Source organism: Gorilla gorilla, chromosome 1 (genome assembly GCF_029281585.2).
Source record: "Gorilla gorilla gorilla isolate KB3781 chromosome 1, NHGRI_mGorGor1-v2.1_pri, whole genome shotgun sequence".
In the NCBI taxonomy this organism is placed as follows: Eukaryota; Metazoa; Chordata; class Mammalia; order Primates; family Hominidae; genus Gorilla; species Gorilla gorilla.
In genome coordinates, this window is record NC_073224.2 from 89,337,077 (window position 1) to 89,364,791 (window position 27,715).

General features: G+C 38.3%; 1 protein-coding gene across 7 annotated transcripts in view; it reads right to left on the reverse strand.

The window, feature by feature from the left end:
- Positions 1-4,853: 4,853 nt before the first annotated feature.
- Positions 4,854-27,715, reverse strand: part of POU2F1 (POU class 2 homeobox 1) — a 203,492-nt gene continuing 180,630 nt past the window's right edge. For 5 of the 7 annotated variants that reach the window (XM_019026198.4, XM_055365119.2, XM_019026200.4 and 2 more), the window contains 4 exons: positions 27,336-27,441; positions 16,579-16,924; positions 15,776-15,864; positions 4,854-13,369 (listed from right to left, as the gene is read on the reverse strand). In XM_019026198.4, coding sequence (XP_018881743.1) covers positions 13,059-13,369; positions 15,776-15,864; positions 16,579-16,924; positions 27,336-27,441 — 852 coding nt within the window. In that variant the 3' untranslated portion in view covers positions 4,854-13,058. Of the gene's footprint in view, positions 13,370-14,403; positions 14,537-14,896; positions 15,007-15,775; positions 15,865-16,578; positions 16,925-27,335; positions 27,442-27,715 lie in introns of all 7 variants that reach the window. The other 2 variants (XR_008672515.2, XR_010129124.1) reach the window with 2 other exon arrangements.

Consider the following 27,715-nt stretch of genomic DNA (forward strand, 5'->3'; position numbering starts at 1 on the left):
TCACTAAACTCAGAGATAAGATATGAATATTTCTGATCGCTTTTCTTCTTAGAGTATAATTTGAGGTCATTCTTGGAATAAGATCCAAGGTTTCTAGTTTAAAATGTTCCTATAAACAGAGAAATACTCAAAACTGCAAAGCCTGGCTTGGCAGAGAAAAAATGGCAGATGACCTACTTAGGCTAAGAGGACAACTTCCGGGGTGATTTAAAGCCTTGTCATTTGGCCAACTGTTTAGCCACAGGCCTCAAACTGTCCATGAATAACTTGTGATGTGTTTTGGTTGCTTGGTGCTGGACATTTCACTTGTTGATCAACAACTACTTTTGTGAACCCATGACTGAGTCCTAACACTGGATTTCCTGTTAACTTCAACCTGGGTCTTTGGAGAGATGTAAGTCCCTCCAAAAACAAAAGAGTAAGGGCATATATTATTCACATCCTGCCATAGATAATTCAGCTTTGTATACAAACCTGGAAATGGGTTAGAATTTAACAACTTTTTCACAAAGGACTACAGGGTAACAGAATCTCATCAGTTGTTTATCCTCATTCCTTAGGATATGACAAACGAGTTTTGCTTGCTAAGTCTGTGAGCACGACACTATCTCAAAAACAGGATTTCTGTTAAAAACTTGACATTAAGAAAATAACTCTACAAACTGAGACATAAGCCATATATCTAAGGAATGGAATGGAAAAATATAAATTCTATGATAAAGGAGCAGGGAGAAAGGGACCCATCATTTGTCTTCCCATTTTGGTCCCTTTCCAGGAGAGCGAGCACATCTTGCGACAACGGCTCTCCACATCATCTAATTCAAGAACGCCTGTCAGATGGCCAGCACGTGATAGACAACTTCCCCAGGTTCTTCAGTAAGCTGAAGCCTTCTCTCTGTGGGGAATTCATTTTAAAATTCAAACTTTCCTTTTCATGAAATGAATGAATTGTAGTAAGACACTAAATGCTAAGTAGTATTTATAAGTCTGAAGAAGCTAAGTTGTGCAACCTTGAACAGGAGGAGGACCAGATGCCAAGTTCAGGGTTACCTTCCTTCGGAGGACCCCCCCACCCGGCCCCCACCCAATGAATGTTCAGGACTTGGCAAGAAATGCTAGAGGGGCAGTGCAGTTTAAACAATAAGTTTGGAAGAAGTTGAGTTCGGTCCCAGTTCTGCAGTCAAATACACAGTGAGATGGAGCTTTGAAGAGCTCCCTTGCAGGATCAATCATGGGCCTGTGTGTTTGATCACACGAAGTACTTGGGCCTGAAGGAGACTACTGCTACTCAGGGTCCCACGAAACCACACTGAGGGTCTGGGAGGGAGAAATGCAGTGGCCACAGCTCCTCCTGGAGTGCAGGAGGAAGGGTGGAGTGGGGCAGGAACCAGGGTGCTTATGGTGATTCTGGGGTTCCTGAGAGCACTTGGAAAAAATAATTTGGAAGCTGAATTATGCGAAGAGTCTGAGAATCTGTATGTGAAGCATCCAGAATACCAACACAGCAATTTCAAAAGAAACTCCAACAATGTGAAAACACTTGGAAGATGGTTTAATGATGTTTTACAACAGAAATGAACTGTACAGTTACAGTAAGTTTAATATATATATAAAAAATTACAGCAGACAAATGCATCTACACAAAATCTACCATTTCATTCTGATTCACTGTCACCTACACAATCTTTCCCAAGCCTACAGCCCCTGCAGGCAGCCCTAGGAGGGGGAATCATCTAAAGGGCACTTTTGAGAGAGACAGCACCGCTCATATTCCCCGCCACCTCCTCAGGCTTCAGGAGGCATCAGCTAACTCCCCAAAATGTAAAGTTGCCTGTGTTTCAGGTTTTCAAAACCAAGAAAATGTGTGTCTCCCAGGGGCACAGATAACAAGGTCCAGCACGCAAGTTATTAGCTGATTCTTAGAAAATATTCCTATCAGAGGGGAAATATTTGGCTAACAGGCACTCTGGGGCAGTAAGGCTACACAATAGCCACCCAGAGTGCAGAGTTATCTAAGAGAAATGTAGAAGGACTCCCAATAAACCACCTCAGAATTGTCACTGTCTCATTCAAGCTGCTGGACAATTTTGGAAAGAATCATTTATACCACATCTTAAGTTTCCACAAAGAAGAACTCAAACTCACATTTTAAAGTACATAAAACAAAAAGTTCTAGGAGGCCAGGGGCCAATTCCCCTTGTGCCCCTCCTTTGACAACAGTGGACAAACACCCCTGAATTAATAATTAAGACAAAAAAGGAAGAAAAAAAAAGTGTTAAGATATTGAAAGAGAGAAAGAAAACATCTTTAGAAAAACACGATCACTGTCTCTTTAAGAAAACAAAATCCCAGTTGGGAACAGTAATGAGGAATATGCAATCTAAATTGACACCTGGTGGGAGATTATTATTGAATATTATGTACACTCAGAACTTTTTTCATTTTCTTTTTTATTATGAACACCTAGGCAGTGAAAACTGTTATGTTAATACATACATAGACACACCCAAAACATACAAAAATACTATTATTTCAAACTACTAAGAATAGGACAGTTCAATTATTTTCATGCTATGACTTTAAGAGCATTACACGGAAACAAACAAGAAGTTAAACGACATTTTTTTTTTAATATCCCAGAAATATACCAAAATATACATCTAAGCTTTGGAATTACTGAGGTTAGACTAATGCAAGTGCTGGGTAATCGTACTTAATACACGAGTCTAAGGTTCTGCAGGAAAGAAATTATCTTTGGTATCTGCATCAGGCTAATATTATTAACATTTGGATTTTGCTTTGGGATAGAGCTTGTATGACCCAAGAACCAAGTACCCCCCTCCCCCAACCAACTGAGATTAAAAAGATCCATGTAAAAAGTTCCTTCATTTGCAATCCCCCCACCCCCCAAGTTAAAAAGTCACAGGCATCTACCTAGCACAAAAGGTTGTGAAGTACAATGCATAGTTGCACAGTGGTGCTGCAAAAAGGAAAGAAAACTACAATAAAGAGAAATGAAAAGCTTGATAATCTTTCTGCATGTTTTCTCACAAACAGGACAGCCACTTCCAAGCAGTTCCAGTACAGGAAAAGAGAAAAAAGGCTCAGAAGGGCACCGTGGCGTGCATTCGCCCAGCCCCAGAGGTTAAAGCACCCAGCAGAGCAGCCAATCGTGCGCCAGTGTCTTCAACGTCCCCCACTCTGTGGAGTCCTCGGGCCAGTCCAGCAGCAGCTCCCACCCTCCCTAGGCCCTGTGCTAAGTCCCCATAGTGACCCTGGTTGGTGTAGGGTGGATGATGGTGGTGATGGGGTTTTTTGACTTTTGTTTTGGAAAATCTGAAATGCCAATTTGTTTCAGGGCATGCTCACAAGTTTGTGAGGGCCAAAGCTAGGGGCATGCACCTGTGCTGGACCCTGGAAGGTGGTAAGCAGCTTGCCTGCCCTTTCTGATCCAGTCAGAGGGTCCCCCCGCCCCACCTTCCCTGGCCTCACTCTTCTAAGTGCCAGGACACCACAGACTGGACTGATGCTGAAGACTTCCCTTTTCTTTGGTTCTTTTGTTTGTTTTGAGTTTATACAATCATTAAGAAATCTTTGGTTTTGGCTGGAAATTTAAAAAACAAAACAAAACAAAACAAAACAAAGAAACCACCCTCCCCTGGCTTATAGCAGCAGTATCATGACCTGGCTAAGCTTTTTGTCAGCATTAGGGGTGGGAATTGAAGGTTGGGAACTACATTCAAAGAAAAGGTGAAAGGGCTGGGGATGCAGCTTCTAGAGAGCCCATTGGATATAAGATTGTCAAATAATAATAATAATAATAATAATAATAAACTTAAATATTTGGATATTTTTGGTCATGTCAAAGGAAAAAAAAGTGAAATGTGTATGCAGCAGTCAGCTTAAAGGAGCCTTTGGTGTCTTCCCTTCTACCCAAAGTCCTGAAAAGAAACAGAACCCTGAGGCCTCAGAGGAGAAGGGGTTGGCCTCTACCCCACCAAGGAAAAGGCAAGTACAGAAGTTGACGTGTGGCCAGCTGTCAGAAACACAGGGTGGGTTAGGGGTGTGGATAGCTGGCCAGCCCCTAAAGGCAGGGTGGCAGGGAAAGCAGATGTTAAGAGACCTGTGAAGACCCCTTGCAACAAAAAGGAATAGAAGATTGCAATTTGCCCTCAGTTTGCAGTAGCTTTTAAGCAGCGACATTCAGAGGCTTTAGGGGGTCCCACCCTAGGCTACAGGTCCCATGATGCTATAGGCCAGAGTTTAACATGACTGAGGAGGGAGGGCAGACTTGGCAACTCTGTAGGATTTTGAGAAAGTTAAAGCAAGTCACTCGGTCACGAGTTAGAAATGAGGTATACAACAGCTCCTGGACTTCTGGTGGGTAGAACAGCCCACGCTTACTCACCTAGCCTTCACTACTACCACACATGAGGGAATGGAAGTACAGACTTATGCGGGAGGAGAGCGTTTCCTGCGGAGTGAGACCTCCTGTGGACTGAGCAATGCACACGTGCCCATGCACGCAGAGGTAAGAAGCTGGAAGTCTTTCTTTCCCCGACCTGACCTTAGGAAAGATACAACATTTATGTTGTCAAAAGCCAATGTTATAATATGATTGCAAAATCTTAGGCTCCCTGCACCAACCTGTTCCATGTTCTCCAACTGTTTGCAGTTTTAAACCTATTCAGGCTGGCACTAGTCCACTCTACTCTTAAAAAGTGTGCGCCTTCTGCAGACTCACGCAGGAATGGAACCAAGGACATGGCATCCCCGACTGCCTACAACTACAGCCTTTTGTAGCAGACACTGTCATTTTAGCTTCTGAAAGTGCATTTCATTTCTTCCTATACTTTTAGACCATGAGACTCATTAAGGCTGGGTGGGAGCACAAAGTCTTTTCTCTACTTGGCTCTGTCCTTTTTCATTTGAAAGAGATCCCAATCTTAAGAAACTCAAGTGTTTGGACGTCTCATTTATACACAGCGCTGTATCCAGCTGTCTGCCTGCAGACTTTGGGATATAATGTTTGAGAACTCAATGCCACTGCCAATTTATGAAAGAAGCCTTAAGCTGCTCTTGTGAAGCTGTGGCTAACTTATACAATGATGAACAAGTACACAAAGAAAACAAGGGAAAACTTTGCAGCAGTCCTCAATGTTTTTTACAGTAAATTAGTTTTGGGGTCTTAACTTTTTGACAGTGTCCTGGGTTTAAACCAGAAGGTGGCCCTGGGTGGTGGAGCCCTGTGCAGGGTGGGCAGATACAGGGACACAGAAACAATCATAAATCACATCTTCCCTACCAGGTCCAAGGGACCTTTGTTTCTGTGCTCAAAGTGGTGTTCCATTACACACACCTTGTTTTCCCAGAACTTCTGTTTCAAGTGCTCTAATCTTCAACATCCCTATTACCTACTTATAAACCTATCTAGCACTTTGACAAGTCATACAATATTAATACCACCTTTACATAATGTCAGAACAATAAGATTATTAGTAAAGCTTTCATGAAGTTCTGCAACCTAATCATTTTTGATGCAATATTCAGAGAGCGATACGTTTCTTTACCCTCTCTCCCTTTCTGTGTCCTATCAATAGTACACCAAAACAATGAACTACCTGACTCCCTAGAGCCCATATATAAAAACATTTGGAACAAAACATTTATAGGAGAGTAAGGGAAGATCTTTTGGTTTTCCACGTAATCCTGTTCTTGAAAATTCTTATCTTTTACAGGAGACAGATGGAGATACCACATCTAAATATTGTCTGAACTCATATAGGCTGTGTTGGTTCTATTTAAAAGTATTAGATAAAGGGAAATAATGAAAAAATTCTACTCCTATCTTTTGCCCTCCCCAAATTTCTCAGCAATTCCAAGAACATCACTGCTACACTGAGCAACTATCCATCTTTAAAGAGCCAGCAGAGCAAAACAAAATAAATCTCTTTTCCAAAGCCAGGATAACCAAGAAGACTTCCTTCAAAAAGCAGGGGACTGGGAAAAGGGGAAAAGGGAAGGAAAGAGATAAAGTAAAGCTTTTCCAAATTTTGGCTTTTTGCTCCTATTCCCTCTGCTTGTTTTGAAAACTTAAGGATAAGCAATGACATTAGCAGTGTCTTTGGTATCTAAACCAAATCCCACTTAAGTTCTGTGGGATCATTTATTTAAAAAAATAGCCTTTCTAGAGATACAGTCTATATCCGAACTCAGGGAGCCAAGAAAGTCTGTCCCAGAGTATGGGCAGAAAGGGCTTGTAATTTTTCCTAAGCCAGCATCATTTCTCATTCATGTTCCCACCAAGAATAATTCTCTCCTCAATCCCACCAACCAATCCTTAAGGTTCACACTTTGTATCACAGGGGTGAGGTGGGCAGGTTAGCTTTCAACTTCTTGGTTTGCTTTTTATCCTGTTTGTGTTTTTGGTCTAGAAAGAACTAGCCTTGGTATGAGAAAAGTAAGTAAGGTTTTAAAGTGTTGTGTTATTAGCACAACATTCAGTAACTTGACAGAGGGCAACACAAAGAACCTGTTTCACTTTAACTTTCCTAGATTTAAGATACATCAATCACTCACCTCTTGGCTCCAAATTAATTGGTGCATGTCTATGTCTGCCTCTATTTCTCAACTGCACATCCAGGCATTCACGCATTCATCCTTTGCCTATGCTTTTGCTATGTACAGAGGTAATGAATCATTAGGAGAGGTTGGCAGGGTCTGGGGGGCATGGGCAACCACAGGAAGGGATGTAAATGCACCCTCAGGGTCCCTGAACCTACTGGACACCCCATATGTTACCTGCATGCCACCACACACTGCTGCAGACCAGACCACAGAGAGGCCAAAGCCAATCACAGGGAAAATCAAGTTTCCATTGGCAAGACAGATATAAGAAAAAACAAACACACACACGAGCAATGTTTTCCTTCTAACATAATCAACATCTCCTCTTCCCCCACCCAACCCTCCCTAACCCTATAAATTGTAACCTATAAACAGGATCCCAAATACATACAGCATCAATCTTGTTTATCGATCATAATAAACATTAGTTCAACTAAATGCTACAGCTAGAATTATTTCCACTATTTATAAAATTTTTTCATTTATTTATTTGGTTTTTAGTTTAAAACCAGTTTTGCAACAACGCTAAGCTATTCTGAGGTATTTTATGAAGGTGCCAGAAGCTAGCTGTTACCCAAATTAAGGTACCACCATTCAATGAGAAAAAGAAGGGAAGGAAAGGAGATCCAGATGACATAATCAACATAAAATTCACTCACATTTACTGCTTTTAGCTAAGGCCAAGAGTAGAAGGGCCAAAACAAGGAACTACTTAATGAATAAGGTTAGAAGAAAACTACAAAAAAAATTTTTTTTAAAAGCTACAGTTCACAAACCATATAGAAAACTGGGTACAAACTGGATGCTCTGAGATAAAATATATTCCCTGCCCTCCCAGTGGAATCCTTTCAAATACCTTACTGGAAATCTCAGGGGTGTCCTATTTATATTTAATCTCTTTGGACTAAGAAATGGATGATTGGCCTTTATGATGAAAGCAATTTATTTATCCTATTCCTGTCCAAGTTTACATTTGTATTGTGTACACCATCCTTGCAAACCTATATAATAGCTGATCTCAGTTATTCTTCTTACAGAAATAGCAAAGAGGATTTTTCCCTTCTCAAAAGCCAAGTTTGTAAACGCTGAGAAAGATTTACCATTTTATAAAGTGTCATCCTCAAAATGTTGTAAAACTGAAAATGACATCAAATAGCCAGGACTATGAACAGCATCACACATTAAATGCTTTCCACACACACATAAAAGCAAACTCGTATCAGTTATGAGCAAATTAACCCATCAATTCTTGTCCATTTTGGAAAATCTTAAATTTTGGGTCTTTAGTATTTTTCTCCCATTAGTATCCATCTTTTAATGTTTTCAACTCTAATAAACAAACTTTAAGTTCATCAAGTTTAGGTGCTGATTTAATGAGAAAGTATTTGGCCAAGCTCTCCAAATGAATTGTTGGGGCCCTTCCTCAAACTGCAGACTGGTCTTCGGAGGGCCCCCCAAGAGCCAGGCCAGAGCCACCTGTCAGCGTGAATTCCCTGCCTCCTCCTTGCTACCACACCCTACACTCAGTGATACGGTGAGTCAGCAATACTACTGACTTCTCCCTGGCAGGGCTTCTCCTTTCTTGGGAAGAAACAACAGCAAGAGGCTTTTCCTCTGTCTTCCTATCTCAATGACCTTATCTTTTTTCTTGGTCAAGAATGTTTCGTGAGGATGACCTGGTTTGGGAACAGCTTTAGACTAACAACAGAGAGTTCTATAAGCCAAGCGTTTATTCTACACTAATTGCAATGTATAATATCAGGATTTATCACTTTAAAAATTGACATGAGGATGGGCACAGTGGCTCACGCCTGTAATCCCAGCACTTTGGGAGGCCAAGGCGGGCAGATCACCTAAGGTCAGGAGTTCAAAAAGCCTGGCCAACACGGAGAAATCCCGTCCCTACTAAAAATACAAAAATAATAGCCGGGTGTGGTGGTGGGCGCCTGTAATCCCAGCTACTTGGGAGGCTGAGGCAGGAGAATTGCTTGAACCCGGGAGGCAGAGGTTGCAGTGAGCCGAGATCGTGCCATTGCACTTCAGCCTAGGCAACAGAGCAAGACCAGAAAAAAAAAAAAAAAAAGACATGAATTCCCTATATTTGCCAATGTATCCGACTTTTCCAGCAAGTTAAAAAGAAAATTTTTTAATGTTAAAGATTGGGCTGAATTTAAATATTGTGTCAAGCAAATATCTGTGCTTCTGGATAATACAGACAAGGTTTCCCTTATCTTTCCAAATAAATGAGGGATAATGGAAGAAAATAACATTAAAGAGGTATAGTTGTGCTTTTTTTCCCCCAACAATGAATGAGAGATGTACAACAAATTGGCAAGATGATCTCACTAAGAATCTTTAATCTTATCTTCCCTTTTTTAAGCAAAAAAGATTTATTTCTTACAGTGCTAGCATTAAGTATAAATAGGTATGATTCTACACAAAATGAAAGTTGGATTCCTTTGGTTCCATTTCTTGGGTAACAAGTTGAATAAATTGGGATAGTATTGATCTTTCTGATAACAAATAAAAGGATATGTGAATTATATCAGTTAATGGATATACACAATTCTTAATTCTAAAATGCTGCCTATTAGAACTTCAGAAACAAACTAATACAGCACTCAACTTATTTTTTCTTAGAACAACATAGTAATATTGTTCCTGTGAGAAGCCCTTTTTTAGGTCTTTCTGCTCTGTTATTCAGATGTATACAGGGTATAAATAAAGTTTATGACCAAATTGCACCACTTGTGATAAGCAGGATTCACACAATTACATTCACCACTCCTTAGGGAGGACCCATTACCATGGGCATATATAGTATTCACTATAAATGCATTTAGAATAGTCTTTGGCTTAGTATGTGCTAACCAAATTCAGAAATATAAAATAAAATTTGCATAAACATTAAGGGGAAAAAAAGAATAATACAATGAATTGTGATGACCTATCTGGCCTTTCTTCTTTGAAATGCAGAAACTCCACCAAACACCTCTTTTGGTCAAACGGTCCCTGGTCCCCTTTAGTTTCCAGGCTCTCCCATATAAGGTGGCTAAAAGTTAAATTTGAGTACCTTAGCTTAGAAGATAGTTCATTCAATTCAAAATGCATTTCTTGAGATGATAAAAAAATATATATGTAAAGTAAAAAATGACTAAGGTGTTCATGAAGCAATATGATAAGTAGAATATCTAGGGATGATGGATAGGGAGTTGATTTTAAACTAAGCAACCACCAAAAAGCTATATTAGTGTTTCGTGTGTACATGTGTAAATGTACCTTTCGTTTCACAACTTATTTTTAAATAAGTAAAAAAAGAGAAAAAATTTTATTTTTATCTAAAGATTTATCTTTTCCTAAAGATTATTTCTTCTTTTAAACAGATTTTTTATGCTGGTCTACCCTCATCAAGTGCTTCGCATAAAATCCCCTTATCCCAAATTGAGTAGAAAATATAGACAGGGCAGGGAATAAAAGACCACTGTATTGACATTTAAAGCTTAGTATCTTTTCTAATATTAAAGTCTGTTGGTGAGTTTTGTTTGGGAAAGGGATCATTTTCTAAACCATATGTGGGGGAAAAAAAAACCACCCAAACAGCCTTTCCTTGCCCTTTGTCTTACCTCACTGAGCTTGAGTCCCTTGGGACTCCACACTTCCTTTGGTAGCAATTTTGAGAAATTAATGCTATAACTTCTAATCCAGTATAGTGGGTACCAGCATTTCCCTCCCTGAATCCTTCCTTCTAAGTTTCACCACTCCCAAGGGAGGGACTCATTATTATGGGTAGCTACAACATTACTGATAGCCCTAAAATCATTTGCACAGACTAAAGGTAGAGATGTCAAGTCAGGATAGAAGATTAAATTTAACTACAACAGAGAAAAAGTGAATGGAGAGGAGAGAAATTAGTAATTGACATTGTCATTCTATTTACACACCAACCTAATAAACTAGTTAGACATCAAGTTAATGTCTGCCCAGAGGATATCACAATTTACCAACATAAAAGATTAAAAACAAGCAGCAACTTTCATATAAAATTAATAAAGACAAATGAAAAAGAAATTGTCAGTAGCATCTATCTCCTCGATGTGTCTGAACTGCACGTTATCAACTAGTCCATTAGTACAGCAGCTTGCTAAAAATTGACTTTGGTTCAAGCTTAGTTAAAAAACAAAACAAAACATAAAAAAACACACCACACAAAAAGGGTGAATGGACATTTGTTAGTTTCCCTGCTTGCAGTTCACTGATTTTGGAAGGATTTTAGGGAAGGTGAAGGGTAAGAGGAGGAAATTTAGGGGTGGTAATTAAATATCTGTGAAATAAAACAAGATAGAAATAAACTAAAAGAAATATTTTAAAGGGGACTAAAATGTTTCTGACCTTTTAACAGACTGTCTCCCACTTGAATAACACACAAAAGTACACATTGTGTCTGTATTTACTGCCTTACTGGACAATGGTAAAGAGAGACAAGTACACAGAATCCAAGCTCCCTTGTGGACACAAACAAAAGCAATCAGAATAAAAATCACCTGTAAGTTCTCTCTACATCCCCAGCTCGAAAGGGAGAAAAAGTGCAGTCTTGGGACCACCAGAGATTTAAGCAAGCACCCACAGCCACCAAATGGGAACCTTTAACTCCAATAAGAAGGGGAACTTAGATGAGCTGCACTGCAGTGATCCAGTCTTTTGGAAAATTTTTTGGTACAGATGGCATGATAACAGTACACTGACAAAAAAGGGAATTTAATCTCCAAGTTACCCTTATTCCTCTTCATCCACTTTCACAAGCTCTTCCTTTTCAATGGGCTCATTTATATAGTCTACAAACACCCTGAAAATAATTACAGAGCTAATTACTTTCTACATTGAATAAAGAGATGTGTATTGCCATTTAGACCTACCTAGCAGGAGCATCATGAACAAACCAAGGAGACACTTAAGGTGTGTGCAAAGTTCCTGCTCAAAGTCCTTCTTCAAAGGTTCTACAGATCCCAGCCCGGCTAATAAGTGCCTCCTTTAGTCAGAGAACCAAGAAGAATCTCAGGGTTAGAGGAATTTATAAACCATCCAGTGGAAAGGAAGTCTGTGGCTCTCTAGAGGAAAAGGTGGTAACCTCATACCCTTCTCATCACACCTCTTTTGTATATATTATCAATGGAAAATAGTCTAGTAGAATTCCTTTAGAAAATAAAAGAAGGGAAAAGTTTCCCAATTTCAATAAGTCAGTTTTTTTTCTTTGCCTAGTTAGTTAAAGTTTGGATGAAAAACTTCCACAAAATGGAACAAACAAACAAACACACCAACAGTAGGAGCATTTTTCAGGAGATAAGAAATCAGGAGAACCACCAAGTCAGGTGTCTGCAGTAGTCTTTGCTCTTGGGAACCAAATCCTGCCCTGCAACATGTACAGCTGTTCCCATTGAAAGTAGCAGAAAGCAGCACTGTTGCACCACAGGAACTGGGCCTCAGGGTCATTCAATGATTTGGGGGTGAGTGAGAGCTACAGTTCAGCAGGAATTCCTTCCTACACAAAAGTGCTCCAAAGGCACCACCTGATGTGGGGAGGGGAAGGGGCGTGTGTGGAATGGGAGTGTTTGCACACACTGCCTTCAGCTTCTGCACCAAGCCTCTTGCATAAGTGGCAAAAGAAAATAATTTTCTAGCACCTCTGTAAGAGTCATCAAGGATAAGGAAACCAGCAAGAACATTCCCCACAGTTAAGAACAGAAGTCTCCCCTTACCCCAAAACCCTCCCTCCCCACAGTGTGGGAGCTCACTGAAATAGGATCCAGGAGCAAGAGATAATAAACATGTCCAAACTATATATATAAAACAATAACAACAACAACAATAATAATACAGTAATACAGGCCTGCCTAAATTGTACCAGTTAAGAAAGGAACCCCCAACACAATTGATACGATTATAAACACCTTGTTATGACTTAATGGCCTGTACAACAGACCCATAAAAATGATTTTTTTTTTAAGAAAAAAAGAAATTTAGACAAACAAGAAATCCCCTTCCTATATTGGAATTGGTAACCCACCTTAACTTGTCATCACAACTGCTGGAAATGATAAGTAGTCCTTTCACTTATTTTTGTTTGTTTTTGATTTTTTTGTTTCTTTTTTTTTTTTTTTTTTAATTTTTGGTTAGAAAGTTCTCCAATCCATGAAGCAATCCTGAAAAGACAGTGTTTTATTACAAAATTAGGCAAATGTTCCGTCTCCATCCTTTCTTTTTCTGGTATGTGTGTATGGGTGTGTGTGGTTTTTTTTTTTTTTTCTCCCTTCTCTCCTTTGCCCTCACAACACGGCGAGAGGAAGCCAATCACATTTTTCAGTTTATTAACCTGGCTGGCAGTCCAATCACACTGCAGAGTGAAAAAGGCTTCTGGCAGCCCAGCTCTGCCCAGCTCACTGTGCCTTGGAGGCGGTGGTGGTGGTGGATGCAGCCCCGCTGGCAGAGGCCACTGTGAAGAGAGAGTTCTGGATGGACTCAGCAGAGGTGGAGGTGGCGTGAAGGCTGGCTACAGGTGCAGAGTTCCCTGCAGATGCTGCGGCGGCAGAGACCAAGCTAACAGGGTTGCTGGTGAGCAGAGAGAGGTTCTGAGGGTTCAGGAACAGAGGGGCAGTCACGATGTTGGGGGCTCCTCCCGCATTGGCAAATACCAGGTTCCCAGTTGCATCAAGTGATGTTATTGGAAGAGAGCCACCAGAAGCAAGAGCTACAGACAAAAACCCCCCAAAACAGGCAGGAATGAAAACATTAACATCATCCTGGAGAAGCCAAATAACACATCAAAAGTCTATCATTTTCCTACAACCCACCAGGAAAAAGTATAGCCCTTCACTGAATTTTTTTCCTCAAACACAGTGCTATATTGATACCAATTGTAGTTTATTTTTAATTTTGAAGAGCCTAAAAGACTGAAATGTCTAATTTAATGGGCACAAGCAGGGGTAGAAGACAGCTAATAACTGTCTAATGAATTAGGGTCATGTTCCTGTCTTGAAATCACCAGTTTATTTCATTTACCTAGACATATTTGATAAATCCAATAATTTTGTCTTTAATGAAGACTGCTGATTTTAAACTACCTCTGTTCAAAGGACAAACTAGCTGAAGTGATTAAAGCATTAACAATAGGAAGTGAGTGGTGGGCATTACAGCCTGAGGCCTGCCTCCTGTTAGATCAGTGGTGGCATTAGATTCTCATAGAGCACGATCTGAGGTGGAAACAGTGTCATCCAGAAACCACGCCACCACAATGTGGCCATGGAAAAACTGTCTTCCAGAAAACCGGTCCCTGGTGCCAAAAAAGGTTGGGGACCACTGCTTTATATTATGATATACAAGATGAAAATCATCTTGCAAAAAGGCGTTAGTTCTAAAATAAATTATGTATCACCAAATAAAGTAAAAGGTATAATTAATTTCTCACTTCCTGAGGCTAAATACTTGATTTCTATGACTTGTGCAAAGGAGAATAATGAATCTATTGTAGCAGGAAATCAGACATAATGATGTAGGTGGGTGATCTAAGGCTAGGATGTGCTTTAATGGGTGAGAAATTTTCTATGATGCTGTTGCTTCCCCAAAGAAGGCATCATCAACATTTTATTTAAAATAATCGAGACTCTCATTTAGTATCTCAACCTGTTGTCTGGCAACATTCCTAAATCTCTCTAGCCATATAACCTCACTCCTACATGTAGATTTGAGGGATTTTCTAACGGCATTACACATTTGATTTCTTACATAAAATATAGCTGAAGGGAATGCCTCTGACTTTGGCCTTGCTCATACAAATAGTACAGAACAGTGAGACAGTGCAGCTTGAAGTTTTTCTGAGATTCCAAACTTAGTATCTTTTCAGAGTGTCAATCATGCCCTAGGGAAGACATTTTGCCTTTGTAGTATCAACACAGCACAGAAACATTCAATAAAGCAGAAGAAAAAGTGACTTATCACAAATTCTATTGCAAAAAAAATTATTATATAACAAAAGCTTTAGAGCTAACCAATTCAGGTATGATTTAGTCAATCAGAAAGTCAATATAATGTAAGGTAATCTAGGCCATGGTTTGGTTTTGTCTGTAATTAACATTCTCTAGTACACTGTTAGAGACATTACCTGTGAAATATTAATCTTAATTTAGGTTGGCTAATAGTTATTTTTGGCCCTGAGAATTCTCATTTATGCACAAAACACTTTAATTTTTTTTTTTTTTTTTTAGAAACAGGGTCTTACTGTGTTACCCACGCTGGGGTGCAATGGTTATTCACAGGCATGATCATAGCACACTGCAGTCTTGAACTCATGGCCTCAAGTGATCCTCCTGCCTCAGCCTCTTAGCAAAACTATTTTAAGAAAAAAATTCTAATTAATTAGTGATGTCTCTCAAATTGTCTCCCTGAATCACATAACAGTAAACATTTTTAGACAGAAAGCTTAGGTACTAAACAAGTGGAACCCTTCATTATATGGAATGAATATTGCCCTGGGTAACATGCTAAAAGGCAAAAGGAACCCAGCTGAGCTTGGAAAAGAGACATTATAATCCAAGAGAATATACGTTCTACACTAATGGCGATATAAAAAGAGCAGAACTTAATGAGAATTAAAAGCACTCCTGAGGTCCACCTGATGTGTTCCAATGTTTGTTCATTACAGGACTTTCCCATGCACAGCTTTCTCAGGAGTGCAGCTGGGAACTGGAGAGTCTTACTTGGTCAAGTTTGCCTTGAGATGGGTTTTAGATTAATACTTGGGATAAACTTATCAGGGGAAAAAAATCTGGCTTCAAGTCTATTCACATAAGATCAATATTAGCATGAAAGTTCTGGTTTTTTACCATATACCAAACTAAGTATATTTCCTGCTTTTACTCACATACTAACACCTATACTTTTCTTAAAAAGCTTTTTTACGAGGACATTTTCTTAGTTCTCAAGAACAAGTTAGTCAGCATTTGACTATCTTTCCCATCACTTTTACCTCTAGCAAAGCAGACTTCCTCTATCTCTCTCTTAAGCACACACACACACACACACACACACACACACACACACACACACTCACACACACACACGTGCATGCCACCAAAGTAAGAAAAAGGCTTCTACTGACCTTGAATAGTTGCCAGTGTACTGTTGCTCATTAGAGCTGGGCTGAGAGCACCGCTCAGGGTCCCTGGATTCAGACTGAGTAAGGCACCTCTGCAAGTCCAAAAGAGGAGTCACTTTATTACCATGCAGACGCAGGTCTCATTTTGACAACACACCAAAAGGAACTTACAAAACGAAAATCCAGCTGGGGAAATAGGTGGAAATATTTATTTTTCTTTACTCTTCTATGGTTTGTGCTTCTCAGTTACTGCTTTCCTGGATGCTTACTCATACAAACGAGGTTATGATCAGCACAAAATGTAAAACTTTTATAGTCATTTTGACCCTTCTTTGAAAGACTTATTTCTCTTTTTTTCCAAAATGAAAGAAACATTCTAAAGATATATTTACAAGATAATTCTTATAATGTGTGACAATAACAGTATAAAATTGAGACTCCTATTACATCTCTTATCTATGCTTGAGAATTAGGAAGTAGGCAGTTGAGAGAGTTTAATGGGGAAAATAAGAGTCAAGAATTCTAGGCTTTCTTCCCGGCCCCGTCACTAAGGTAATTAGTGACCTGGTATTTTGGGTCTTCATCTGGAAACAAAGGTATGACTACTGCCCCTCCCAGGGTGTTAAGAAACATAAACTCAACTATAATCAAAGTCCTTGTATGATCACAAAACAGCCCACTTCAAAGAGATTACTGCTTTAAAGACATTTTTTCCCCATCTAAGTCAGTGATGTAAAGTCTCCCCTATGAGTAATTCCAGGGATGACCTCCACCTCAGATGTGAATGAGATGAGAAAGCGCCTTACCCAGCCGCAAACTGTGAGGGTGCCATCAGGCTTGGGTTTAGTCCTGCAGCAGCTGCCATGGCAGCAAGACTGGCATTTGCTGGCAACTGTGCAGCTCCTTGAAGGGCAGCAGCTGCTGCTGTTTGCAAACCTGACGCTGTCACCATCACCTGGCTGGTCCCAAGAGGGGAGGACAAAGGAGTGGAGGTGGTCTGTGTTGTGCTGGTCTCACTGGCACTGGATGCCTCGGAGGTGGAGGCTGAGGCAGAAGGGGAGGGACTCAGAGAGGGGGACGTGACTGCTGAGGAAGCTGGAGGCGCTGTGGAAATCACGGTTGCTGTGTTGTTGGAGGTGGTGTCTGAAGTGCCTGAAAAGAGAAACAGATTAGAAGATGACCTTTTGTAAATGGTTTTGGAAGAATGGTGGCTTTACTCACCCAAACTCTATAATCAATGGAATAATTAACCTACCACCTAGTAAAGCTGTCCTTTAATAACCTAGTTTAGTGCTTTTATGGAAATTAACTACAAAACCAAACATTTTAGGATCACAGCTAGGAACCCTACTTTAAGAGATATGAGCAATGAAAGAAACAGAGAAGTTTTCCATTGCCTATTTCCTATTCAAGAAACAAAAGAATCATAGAAGCTCTAATTATGGAATACAACTACTCTGGGGAAGAAAAAGAAGGCAAAAGAAGAAAAACTTCTGTAAAGCTCTTTTCATTCAGAAATCTCCTTAGGGGTCTCCTCAGAAAAATCAAAACAAGGAGAAGAAAAACAGAAAGTTATATACTTTTCTAAGAATTCAGTATCAACAACAACATAGTATAAAAATGACTACATGCCTTCTCTACATTCAAACAACTATTCTGTAGTAAAAATTAGCTCTCAAAAAGTCCATTGTGGTAAAAAAAAAAAACAACATACAATGATACTATGAATCTCATAAAAGCATAAAAATTAAGATCTAAGAAATTATTATTTGTAGGCCGGGTGTGGTGGCTCACACCTGTAATCTCAGCACTTTGGGAGGCTGAGGTGGGCGGATCACGAGGTCAAGAGATTGAGACCATCCTGGCCAACATGGTGAAACCCTGCCTCTAATAAAAATACAAAAATTAGCTGGGCGTGGTGGCACGTGCCTGTAGTTCCAGCTACTCAGGAGGCTAAGGCAGAAGAATCGCTTGAACCTGGGAGGCGGAGGTTGCAGTGAGCTGAGATTGTGCCACTGCACTCCAGCCTGGCGACAGAGCAAGACTCCGTCTCAAGAAAAAAAAAAAAAAAAGAAATTATTTGTGAGGTCTTAGAAAAAAGTGCCTGAATATGCTTTTGGTTTAAGGAGAATGAACATTTGGATATAAATGACTAACTGACATTAAATATATCATTACTAAACACTAAAACACATTTGCTGGGATTATTTAATGTTTGAGATCAGTGTTGTCTAACAGAAATACAAGACATATGTAATTTAAAAATTTCTAGTAGCCCCACTGAAAATGGTAAGACAAGGCCAGGTGTGGTGGCTCACGTTTGTGATCCCAGCACTTTGGGAGGCCGAGGTGAGTGGATCATTTGAGGTCAGGAGTTCGAAACCAGCCTGGCCAATGTGGTGAAACCCCGTCTCTATTAAAAATACAAAAATTAGCCAGCCATGGTAGTGGGCGCCTGTAATCCCAGCTACTCAGGAGGCTGAGGCAGGAGAACTGCTTGAGCCCAAGAGGTGGAGGTTGCAGTGAGCCGAGATGACGCCATTACACTCCAGTCTGGGTGACGAAGTAAGACTCCGTTAAAATAATAATAATAATAATAATAATAATAACATTTTTTGGTGATGAAATCTTTTACCAAGCTTCAGAACATGCTCTTCTTTCATAACAATCTTGTTACAAATTCAGGCAATTTTGTCCTTCCAAAAATCTGTTTTAAAACCTTCTTCTGGTCTGTACTAAGAACATCTAGAATTGAACTCTCTTCTCACTTCCACTCTCCAGTTTTTATCACATGTCACAGGGTTGGGAGAGACTCAGACATCATTTATTTCAGCACTGACTACTTTCTTCACCTCCTATAAAGCTGTGCAAAAGTGGCTGCCAAATGAATGAGGTAAACATAATGTTCTTATTGTTAAATAAAAAGGAAGGCTTTCTTCCTCTGTCTACCCTTCTGAAAAATATAAATGATTTATTTTTATTGCCACTGCCCCTAAATATCATTACATCTTTGTAGATACTATGAATTCTATTTTCGTTCATTACTTCTTTGGTTCTAAATCTCTCAGGACAATCAACCACTGAACATTGGATGCTGTGTAGGGTCTTGTGTTAGGCAGGTTCATATGCCCTTTTTCGCTTTAATCTTCTCTTAAGACATGCCCCCTGTCACATAGTAGGGTGAACATCTTTTATTTCTCTTCCATGCTAAGCAATTTCAATGTACTTTCAATCTTTTTTTGACCACTTTCTCACCTTATCTAACCTGATTTTACCTATGGGTACTACCTCCCTTTCGAAGTTCTGAAATTGAATTGCCTATTTTAATAAGTCCTAATATCTTGAGCTCAAAAGGCTTAAAATAGTTATTTCTTTACTCTCCAGCCACCTTCAAATCATTCACCAACTGTTTTCTTAAATCCCTTAAGTTTACAAAGAAAATCCCAATCAAATTTTATCAATGAATTTAACCTAGGCCAGAAGATGATGACTCCAGAAGCATTCAAAATTGTTCTAGGCGTCTCCAATATAAATGTTATATAAATAAGCATTATGGTATAACAACTTAAAATTATCTTTAAATTAATTATCCCAGTCAGTGAGTCATGTTTTCATCAATATATGTATTTCATGACTGTAAATTCTTGGCAACTTGGCAATTTAATTACTTGGGTAACTTTGACTAGTGAACTTATTGTTGCTGAGCCTCAATGTCCTCAACAGCAAAATAAGATGCCACCAACCACCTCACAGGGGCAGTAGGAAGCCATAGTCAAGGTGTCTATATAGTACCTGGCACTTCCCTGTGCTTCCCGCCCTGTCTTGCCTTTTCTCAAACAGCTTTTATTGAGATACAACTTATAAATTGGATATCCATATGCAGAAAGAGGAATTTAGATCTTTACCTCACACTGTGCATAAAAATTAACTAAAACAGATCAAAGGCCTAAATATAAGAGCTGAAACTATAAAGCTTCTAGTAAATAAAGTAGGACAAAATCTTTGTGACCTTGGGTTAAGCAAAGAGTTCACAGACACGGCACCAAGAGAACGATCCACAAAAGAAAAAAAAAATCAGTGAATTCGACTTCATCAAAAGTAAAATCTTTTGCGCTTCAAAAGCCACAGACTGAGAGAAAACATTTGCAGATCACATATCCAATAAAGGAATTGGAATTGTGTCAGAATGTATAAACAATTCTTACAACTCAATAGTAAGAATATAAACAACTCAGATTTTTAAATGGACAAATGTTAGTATACATTTTAACAAGGAAGATATAGGAGTGACTAGTAAGCACAGGAAAATTCATCCAGCTTTAAAATTTGATGACTTTTAATCAACTTACAGTTATACAACCATCATCACAATCCAGATTATGACATTTCCACTCCCAAAAAAGATCCCTTGTGCCTGTTTGTAATCATGTCACACTCCTACCTAGTTATCTGCTTTTTGTCTCTAGATTTTTGTGGACATTTCACACAAATGGAATCATACAATATGTAGTCTCTTGCATCTGGCTTCTTTTACTTAGCATTCTGTTTTCAAGGTTCATCCACATTGTAGCACGAATCAATACCTCATTAATTTTTATGGCTGAATAATATTCCACTGTGTAGATATAACACATTTTGTTTATTCATTCACCAGTTGATGAGCACTGGTTTGTTTCCAGTTCTTGGATATTATAAATAAGGCTGCCATATAAACATTCACATTGAAGTTTTTGTGTAGAAATGTCTTCATTTCTCTTGGGGAAATTGCTGGGTAGGACGGTAAATTTATGTTTAAAAGAACTGCCAAGATGTTTTCCGAAGCTGTATCATTCTACATTCCTACAAGCAATGCATGAAAGTTCCAGTTTCTCCACATCCTTCCCAACATTTATCATCCTGGGTCTTTTTGATTATAGCCATTCTAGTGAGTACAAAGTAGTATCTCATTACAGTTTTAATCTGCATTTCCCTAATGAGTAATGCTAATGTCACATATCTCTCCATGTGCTTACTAGTCACTCCTATATCTTCCTTGGTAAAATGTATACTAACATTTGTCCATTTAAAAATCTGAGTTGTTTATATTCTTACTATTGAGTTGTAAGAGTTGTTTATACATTCTAGACACAATTTCTTTATTGGATATGTGATCTGCAAATGTTTTCTCTCAGTCTGTGGCTTTTGAAGCACAAAAGATTTTACTTTTGATGAAGCTGAATTTACTAATTTTTTTTTCTTTTATGGATTGTTCTCTTGGTGCTGTGTATATGAACTCTGTGCTTAACCCAAGGTCACAAAGATTTTGTCCTACTTTATTTACTAGAAACTTTATAGTTTCAGCTCTTATATTTAGGCCTTTGATCCATTTCAGTTAATTTTTATGCACGGTGTAAAGTAAGGATCTAAATTCCTCTATTCCTCTTTCTGCATATGGATATCCAGTTGTCCTAGAACCATTTGTTGAAGACTGTCCTTTCCCTACTGAATTGCCTTGGCACCTCTGTCAAAAATCAATAAAGCATAAATTTAAAGTTTTGCTTCTGGACTCTTAATTTTGTTCCATTTAATCTATATATCTATATGTATACCAGTAATACACTGCTTTGATTATTGTTGCTTTACAGTAAACTTTGAAATCAGGACATGAAAATCCTCTGATTTCACTCTTTTTCAAAATTGTTTTGGCTATTCTTGGTCCCTTCTAAGAGTTTATCGATTTCTTTAAAACAAAACAAAGAAAAAACCTGTTGGAATTTTTACTATGATTTTGTTGAATCTATAAATCAAGCTGGAAGACTGAGCATGGTGGCTCATGCCTGTAATCCCAGCACTTTGGGAGGCCAAGGTGGGTGAATTGCTTGAGCCCAGGAGTTCGAGACCAGCCTGGGCAATATGGCAAAACCTCGTCTCTACAAAAAATACAAATATTAGCTGGGCGGGTGGCATGTGGCTATAGTCCCAGCTACTGGGGAGGCTGAAGTGGGAGGACTGCTTGAGCCTGGGAAGTTGAGGCTGCAGTGAAATGTGATTGCGCCGCTGTGATAGGGCAATACCCTGTCTCGAAAACAAATAATAATAATAAAAAAATATATAAAATAAAAAAATATATATTTATGCTATAATGTGGATAAACCTTGAAATCAGAGAGAGAGACAGATGCACATATATCTCAAGCTGGAGAAAAACTGTCATCTTAAGAATGCTTAGTCTTCCAAAACATGAACATGGAATATGAAATGTCTCTTTATTTAGACTTCTTTTAACTTCTTTCAGCAAATTGTAGTTTTCATTGTTCAAGTCTTACACTTCTTTTGTTAAGTTTATTCCTAAGTATTTTATTCTTTTGATACTGTTACATACAAGTTATTTCCTAAATTTCATTTTTGAACTGTCCATTGATAGTACATACAAATGTAATTTATTTTTTATATATCAATCTTGTATTCTGCAACAATACTGAATTTATTGATTAGTCCTAGATACCTTTTTTTGGTGAATTCCTTGGTATTTTTATACATACAGAATAATGCAAATACAAGCAGTTTAACTTCTTCCTTTCCAAATTGTCTTCCGTTTTTTTTCTCCCCCTTACTGGAGGCTATAACCTCCAGGACGATGTTAATCAGAAGTCCACAAGAGCAAACAAACACTCTTACCTAATTCTCAATCTTAGTGGGGAAAGTATTCAGTCTTTTGCCATTAAGTATTCTATTTGCTGGAGAGTTTTAGTAAGTGCTCTTTATCAGGTGAGGCAGTTCCTTTGTATTTCAGCTTTCATCATGAATGGGTTTTGGATTTTTACAAATATCTTTTCTGTATCCACTGAGATGATTATGTGGTTTTTGTCCTTTCTTCTACTATTATAATGTGTTACATTAATTGATGTTCAGTTATTGTACTAACCATACATTCCTGGGAGATAAATCCTCCTTGGCCATGATGTATATAATCGTTCGATTTTTTCAGTATGTTGCTGGATTTGACTTGCTAAGATTCTTTTGAGAGTTTTGGTTTATATTTTCTCGAGGAATATGAGTTTGTAATTTTTTTTCTTGTGATATTTATCTAAGCTTAGGTATCTGGGTAATACCGGCCTGATAGGAAAATAGAGGAGAAATGTTATTTCTTCTTTGATGCATGTTTTAATTTTCAAATACATGGGGACTTCCCAAATTTCTTTCTATTGTTAATTTCTAGTTTATCTCAGTTGTCATCAGACAACACACTTTGTATGATTTTAATCCTTTTTAATTTACTGAAACTTGTTTTATGGCTAAAAGTATCCTGGGAGATGGATGCTCCATGTGTACATAAAAAGGATGTGTTTTCTGCTGTTGCTGGACCAAGTGTTCTGCAGATGGCAGTTAGAACAAGTTGGTTGATAGTGCTCAAATCCTGTATATCCTTCACGGCTTTTTTTTTTTTTTTTCCCCAAACAGGGTCTCGCTCTGTTCTCAGGCTGGAGTTCAGTGGTACAATCTCAGCTTACTGCAGCCTCAACTTTCCAGGCTCAAGTGACCCTCCCACCTCAGCCTCCCGAGCAGCTAGGACTATAGGCACGTGCCACCACGCCTGGCTAATTTTGCTCATTTTTTTTTTTTTGTAGAGACAAGGTCTTACTGTGTTGCCCAGGCAGGTTTTGAACTCCTGGACCCAAGCGATCCTTCCACCTTGGCCTACCAAAGTGCTGGGATTATAGGCATAAGCCACTGCACACGGCCTGAATTTTTTTTTTTTTTAACGTGGCTCAAATAAATACTATGTCTGCAACTGTTATTGTTGAATTGTCTATTTCTTCTTTGAATTTTATTCCTTTTTGTTTCCTGTATCTTGGGCCTTTGTTGTTAGGTGGCTATATAATTATAGTTGCTATATCTTCCTGAGGAATCAACAATTTTGTCATTATGAAAAATATTTTGGAAAATGAATTGGGGGCGGGGCATGTTTGGTTGAGATTATTAAGGGCTGTGGAATTTTTACAAGTTTTTGAGACACAATGGAACACTCGTCTTTCTGGAGGAGTATGGCAATGCTCACTTGCATCTATTTTAGAATGTTTACCAAGGACCTATTATGTGTCAAACGTACCTATGGGAAAATAAGATGACCACATCAATCAAACATGATTTTTCTTAGAAGATAGTACTAAGGATATGGTTTTCCCCTCCATTTCTAAAATCCTATTCCAAATAATAGTAAAGAGATACAAAAGGGAAAAAGAGCTCTGGTGACAGGTATCAGAGGTTTTGAGATTTAGACAGATTTGCCGAAATGAGAAAAAGGATAAAACTGGATGGTGGAGAAATCAACCATAACCCAGAAGGGCACAGGAGAAGACTATGACAGAGGAGGAAATTATTCACTCTGATGGAACCTCACAGAGAGTCCCAGCTCAGGGTTATTTGTCAGATACTGAGGTAGATGGAAATAGGGTCAGAGAACAGGGTGATTCAAGGGCTATTCACATAATAGCTCTCACAGTGGGCCTTTCCCTCCTTCTACCAGACCTCTCAAATGAACAGAACCAAAGTCACCTACTCTTGAAAGAAAATAAAATCTGACTATGGAACGCTAAGGATTCTAGTGTAGGTACTTGCATGCATGAGGAAAGATACCCCTCATTTTGGAAAAGTATGACAGAAAGCCTCGCTTGCCTGCCTGCTCCCTGTTCATAGGCTGAAATAAAGTTTGGCAGTTCTTTATTCACATTCACAGCTCACCGCGAGCCCTTCCATTCAGGGGAGGGGACTCTTGAGTAACAGAAGCTACACAATGTCACGAAAAACCCTTACAGGCTACTGATAATAAGTAATGTAATCTTGCATTCATCACTACAAAAATCACCAGACAATGAAAAAAGCCAACAGCACATTGCAAATGACACAAAATGAATAAACAGAGTGAATGCCAAAAAATCCTAACTTAAAAAAAAAAAAGATAAATTACCAGAGTTCAAGAAATACATTAATTCACTTTGAAAATGCTTGCTGAAGGCCAATGAGGGCAAGTTTTAAAAGGCCCCTTCTTTGAAACCTTGTAGTGAAATTTTAGAACAGTATAAGATTTTAAAAAACCCTTAAGGTTTACAAAGAGAAAAAACAAGGAAAAAGAGATTCAAATCAGACTTTTCACTAGCAACACCAGATGCTAAAACACAACAAAATTTAAAGGAAAAATACTTTTGTAACTGGACAAACTCCAAAAAAAACTGTGAAGGCAAAATAAATACTTCTCAGTTATACATGTATTTAGAAGTTTTACCTCCCATGTACCCTTTCTAAATAAAATTACTTGAGAACGTGCTCCAGACAAAAAGGAATCAAAGACGATGACAGGGCATCTGAGAAACATTGGATCTAACTCAGGAAAACAAAGAAAACAATTTAAAATAAGCAATCATAGAAATCCCAAGAAAAAAGTCTTCAGGAAGAAAGCAGATTGCATTAGATAAGTTGTATGATTAAGACATTGGCCGTCTTTAATAAATAACATGATAAAGAAACATGCTACTTTTCTCAACAGAGAAAAAAAGAAGGCAGTATAAAAATATCAGAGGAAAAGAGGCTGTACAAGAAAGTTACAGTCCAAAGAGGAGAAACAAATTAAAAGGGGGCATGGTTTTGAGCAACGGCTGATAAAAGAATAAGAAAAGAAAACCCACTTGACACTGACTCTTCTTCTCTTTCAAGGAGCAATGACACAAATTCAGCAGCTTAAATCATCACAGTTTATCATCTCATAGTTTTTGTAGGTCAGGTGTCCAGGCAGAGCCTGAGTCCTCTGCTTAGAGTATTCACAAGGCTGCAATCAAATACTGTACTGCACAAATACTACTGAAACTGTACATACATGTACATATAAAAAGGATTTAAAGAGAAAATAAAAATGGTACTTGTGATTGTTTTTCCTGTTTGAATTTCCTAATAATGTTTTTAATAATTAAAAAAAATTCACTCCAGGAAAAATTATCAACGTGTCAGAAAAAAAATCACAAATAGATCCACATAAATAGGCTGAGTAAGAGTTCAAGAAAATGTGAGTGGTAAGAAGTATCAAAAACTGATGCAAATTTTTAGCTAGTTTTGAGTATTAAAATCTCTCTAAAATTACTTTGATTTTCCCCATATTTTAAGAAAACTGCAAAGCTATTTGTTCTTAATGTGTAAACTATTAAAAAAAATTTCTGTAAAAGACAGGTATTTTTAGACCTAAAGCAATATAATTTGTTGGGAAGGTAAGATTCAGTTCATAATTTACCAGGTGACTGGCAGTCAGTTTGGACAACAAGGTCCTCAGAGATGGTTCTTCACGTTCTTGGTGCCCAACACAATGCCAATCAATCACTAACAGTTTGCTTATTAAGTGGAAATGCTCAATATTATATATATTCTTAACCAAGGTTCTTAAATATATTCTTGAACCAAGGTTATTAAAACTGGAACCTGTAGGTATCCACAAATAGCCTTGGAGTGGGAGGTTGATGGGAGTTGTCATTTATAAATCTCCTTAAATTTTACTAAAAATTGTGTATATGTCTATTTTGTGTGAGGAAAAGTCTGTAGCTTTCAAATTCTTAAAAAGGTCCAACATCCAGGAGAGGTCAAGAAGTACTGTTTAACATAAGCAAAAATTAATGGATGATTGGATGCAGAAAACAATAAACAAAAATGTTCTAATAATGTAGAAATTTAATATAATATAAAGCCATTTATTCAATTTTTACATCATGGGTAGGTCATAGAGCCAAGGAGGCATTGTAAACTTAAAACATGAGTGAGAAAAATAAAAGTCCCTACCTCTAGGTTAAATCAAGCTTCATAATGAAATATCATTAATCTACCCAATGATGTACTAGCAAATAACCAACCTGGTGAATAATTACAGCATGTCTTATGCACTATGTATCACTAAAAAACATCTGATGACAATGCTAAGTGATTTTAAATTTATCTGGAAAATCTGCTATTTAAAAGAGGCCAAAGGAAAAAAAAAACATTCATTTTATAGTGAGTATGTCATGCACTGAGCTAGGCATCAAGAGTTCAAAAAGAATAATCAAATCTTTTGAGAAGTGCAGTCTATTGGGAAAGACAGGTGTGTAAAAATAAAATCATTTATAATACAGGTACATGGAAATGAATAGTTTCCTGGGAAAGCTAAAGAATATTTCCAAGAAAATTGACATACAAGCTGGTATAGTTTTATCAGTAACAGATCAAAAACTGCAGGCTAAGATGGACATTTCCATTGTAGGGATGTTTACAAAGGTATGGATGGAGGCCTCCTGGGTGTTGAGGGTGGGTAGGCAAAAGACTAGTGGGAGATCAGGTTCAGACCGGAAATAACCTTCACGAATTGACAAACTTGGATGTTTTTCTGAATGCAAAAAGCCACAGCTATTGAAGGCTTTTAAGGAAAGGAGTTACTTTAAAGAAAATTTATATTTATGAGCAACACCTATCTTTATTAGGGCCTTAATTCACAACTTAATGGTAGACTCTTATAATAACCCAAAACGGGCCTCCCATGTGCTCAGCAGGTGCATGGCCTGGCAGCTGCTTACCTGTAACTGAAAGATTCGTCACAGCAGCACTGGTCAGAGGGAGGACAGGGCTGACTGTGAGGGTAGTTGCTGCACTGCTAGTCACAAGGCTTGGTGTGGTCGCCACCTTGAGGTCAGAAATGAAAACATGGACAAAGCACTTAAAATCAAAACTTAAAGAGGAAATGATTTTACAGTCTTTCTTTGATCTTGGAATTGAGACACCTGACATCCTATGTTGGAAAGCTGCTATTGGAAGATGGTTGTTCACTGATATCACAGATAGCTTTGCCTGGGTTTTAAAAATAAATAATAAAAAGTTCGTAAATTTCAATAGCGTTGAGACAGATATACTCTAAGTCGGTAAGAAACATTATACTAATTATCAACTTTACCTAAAC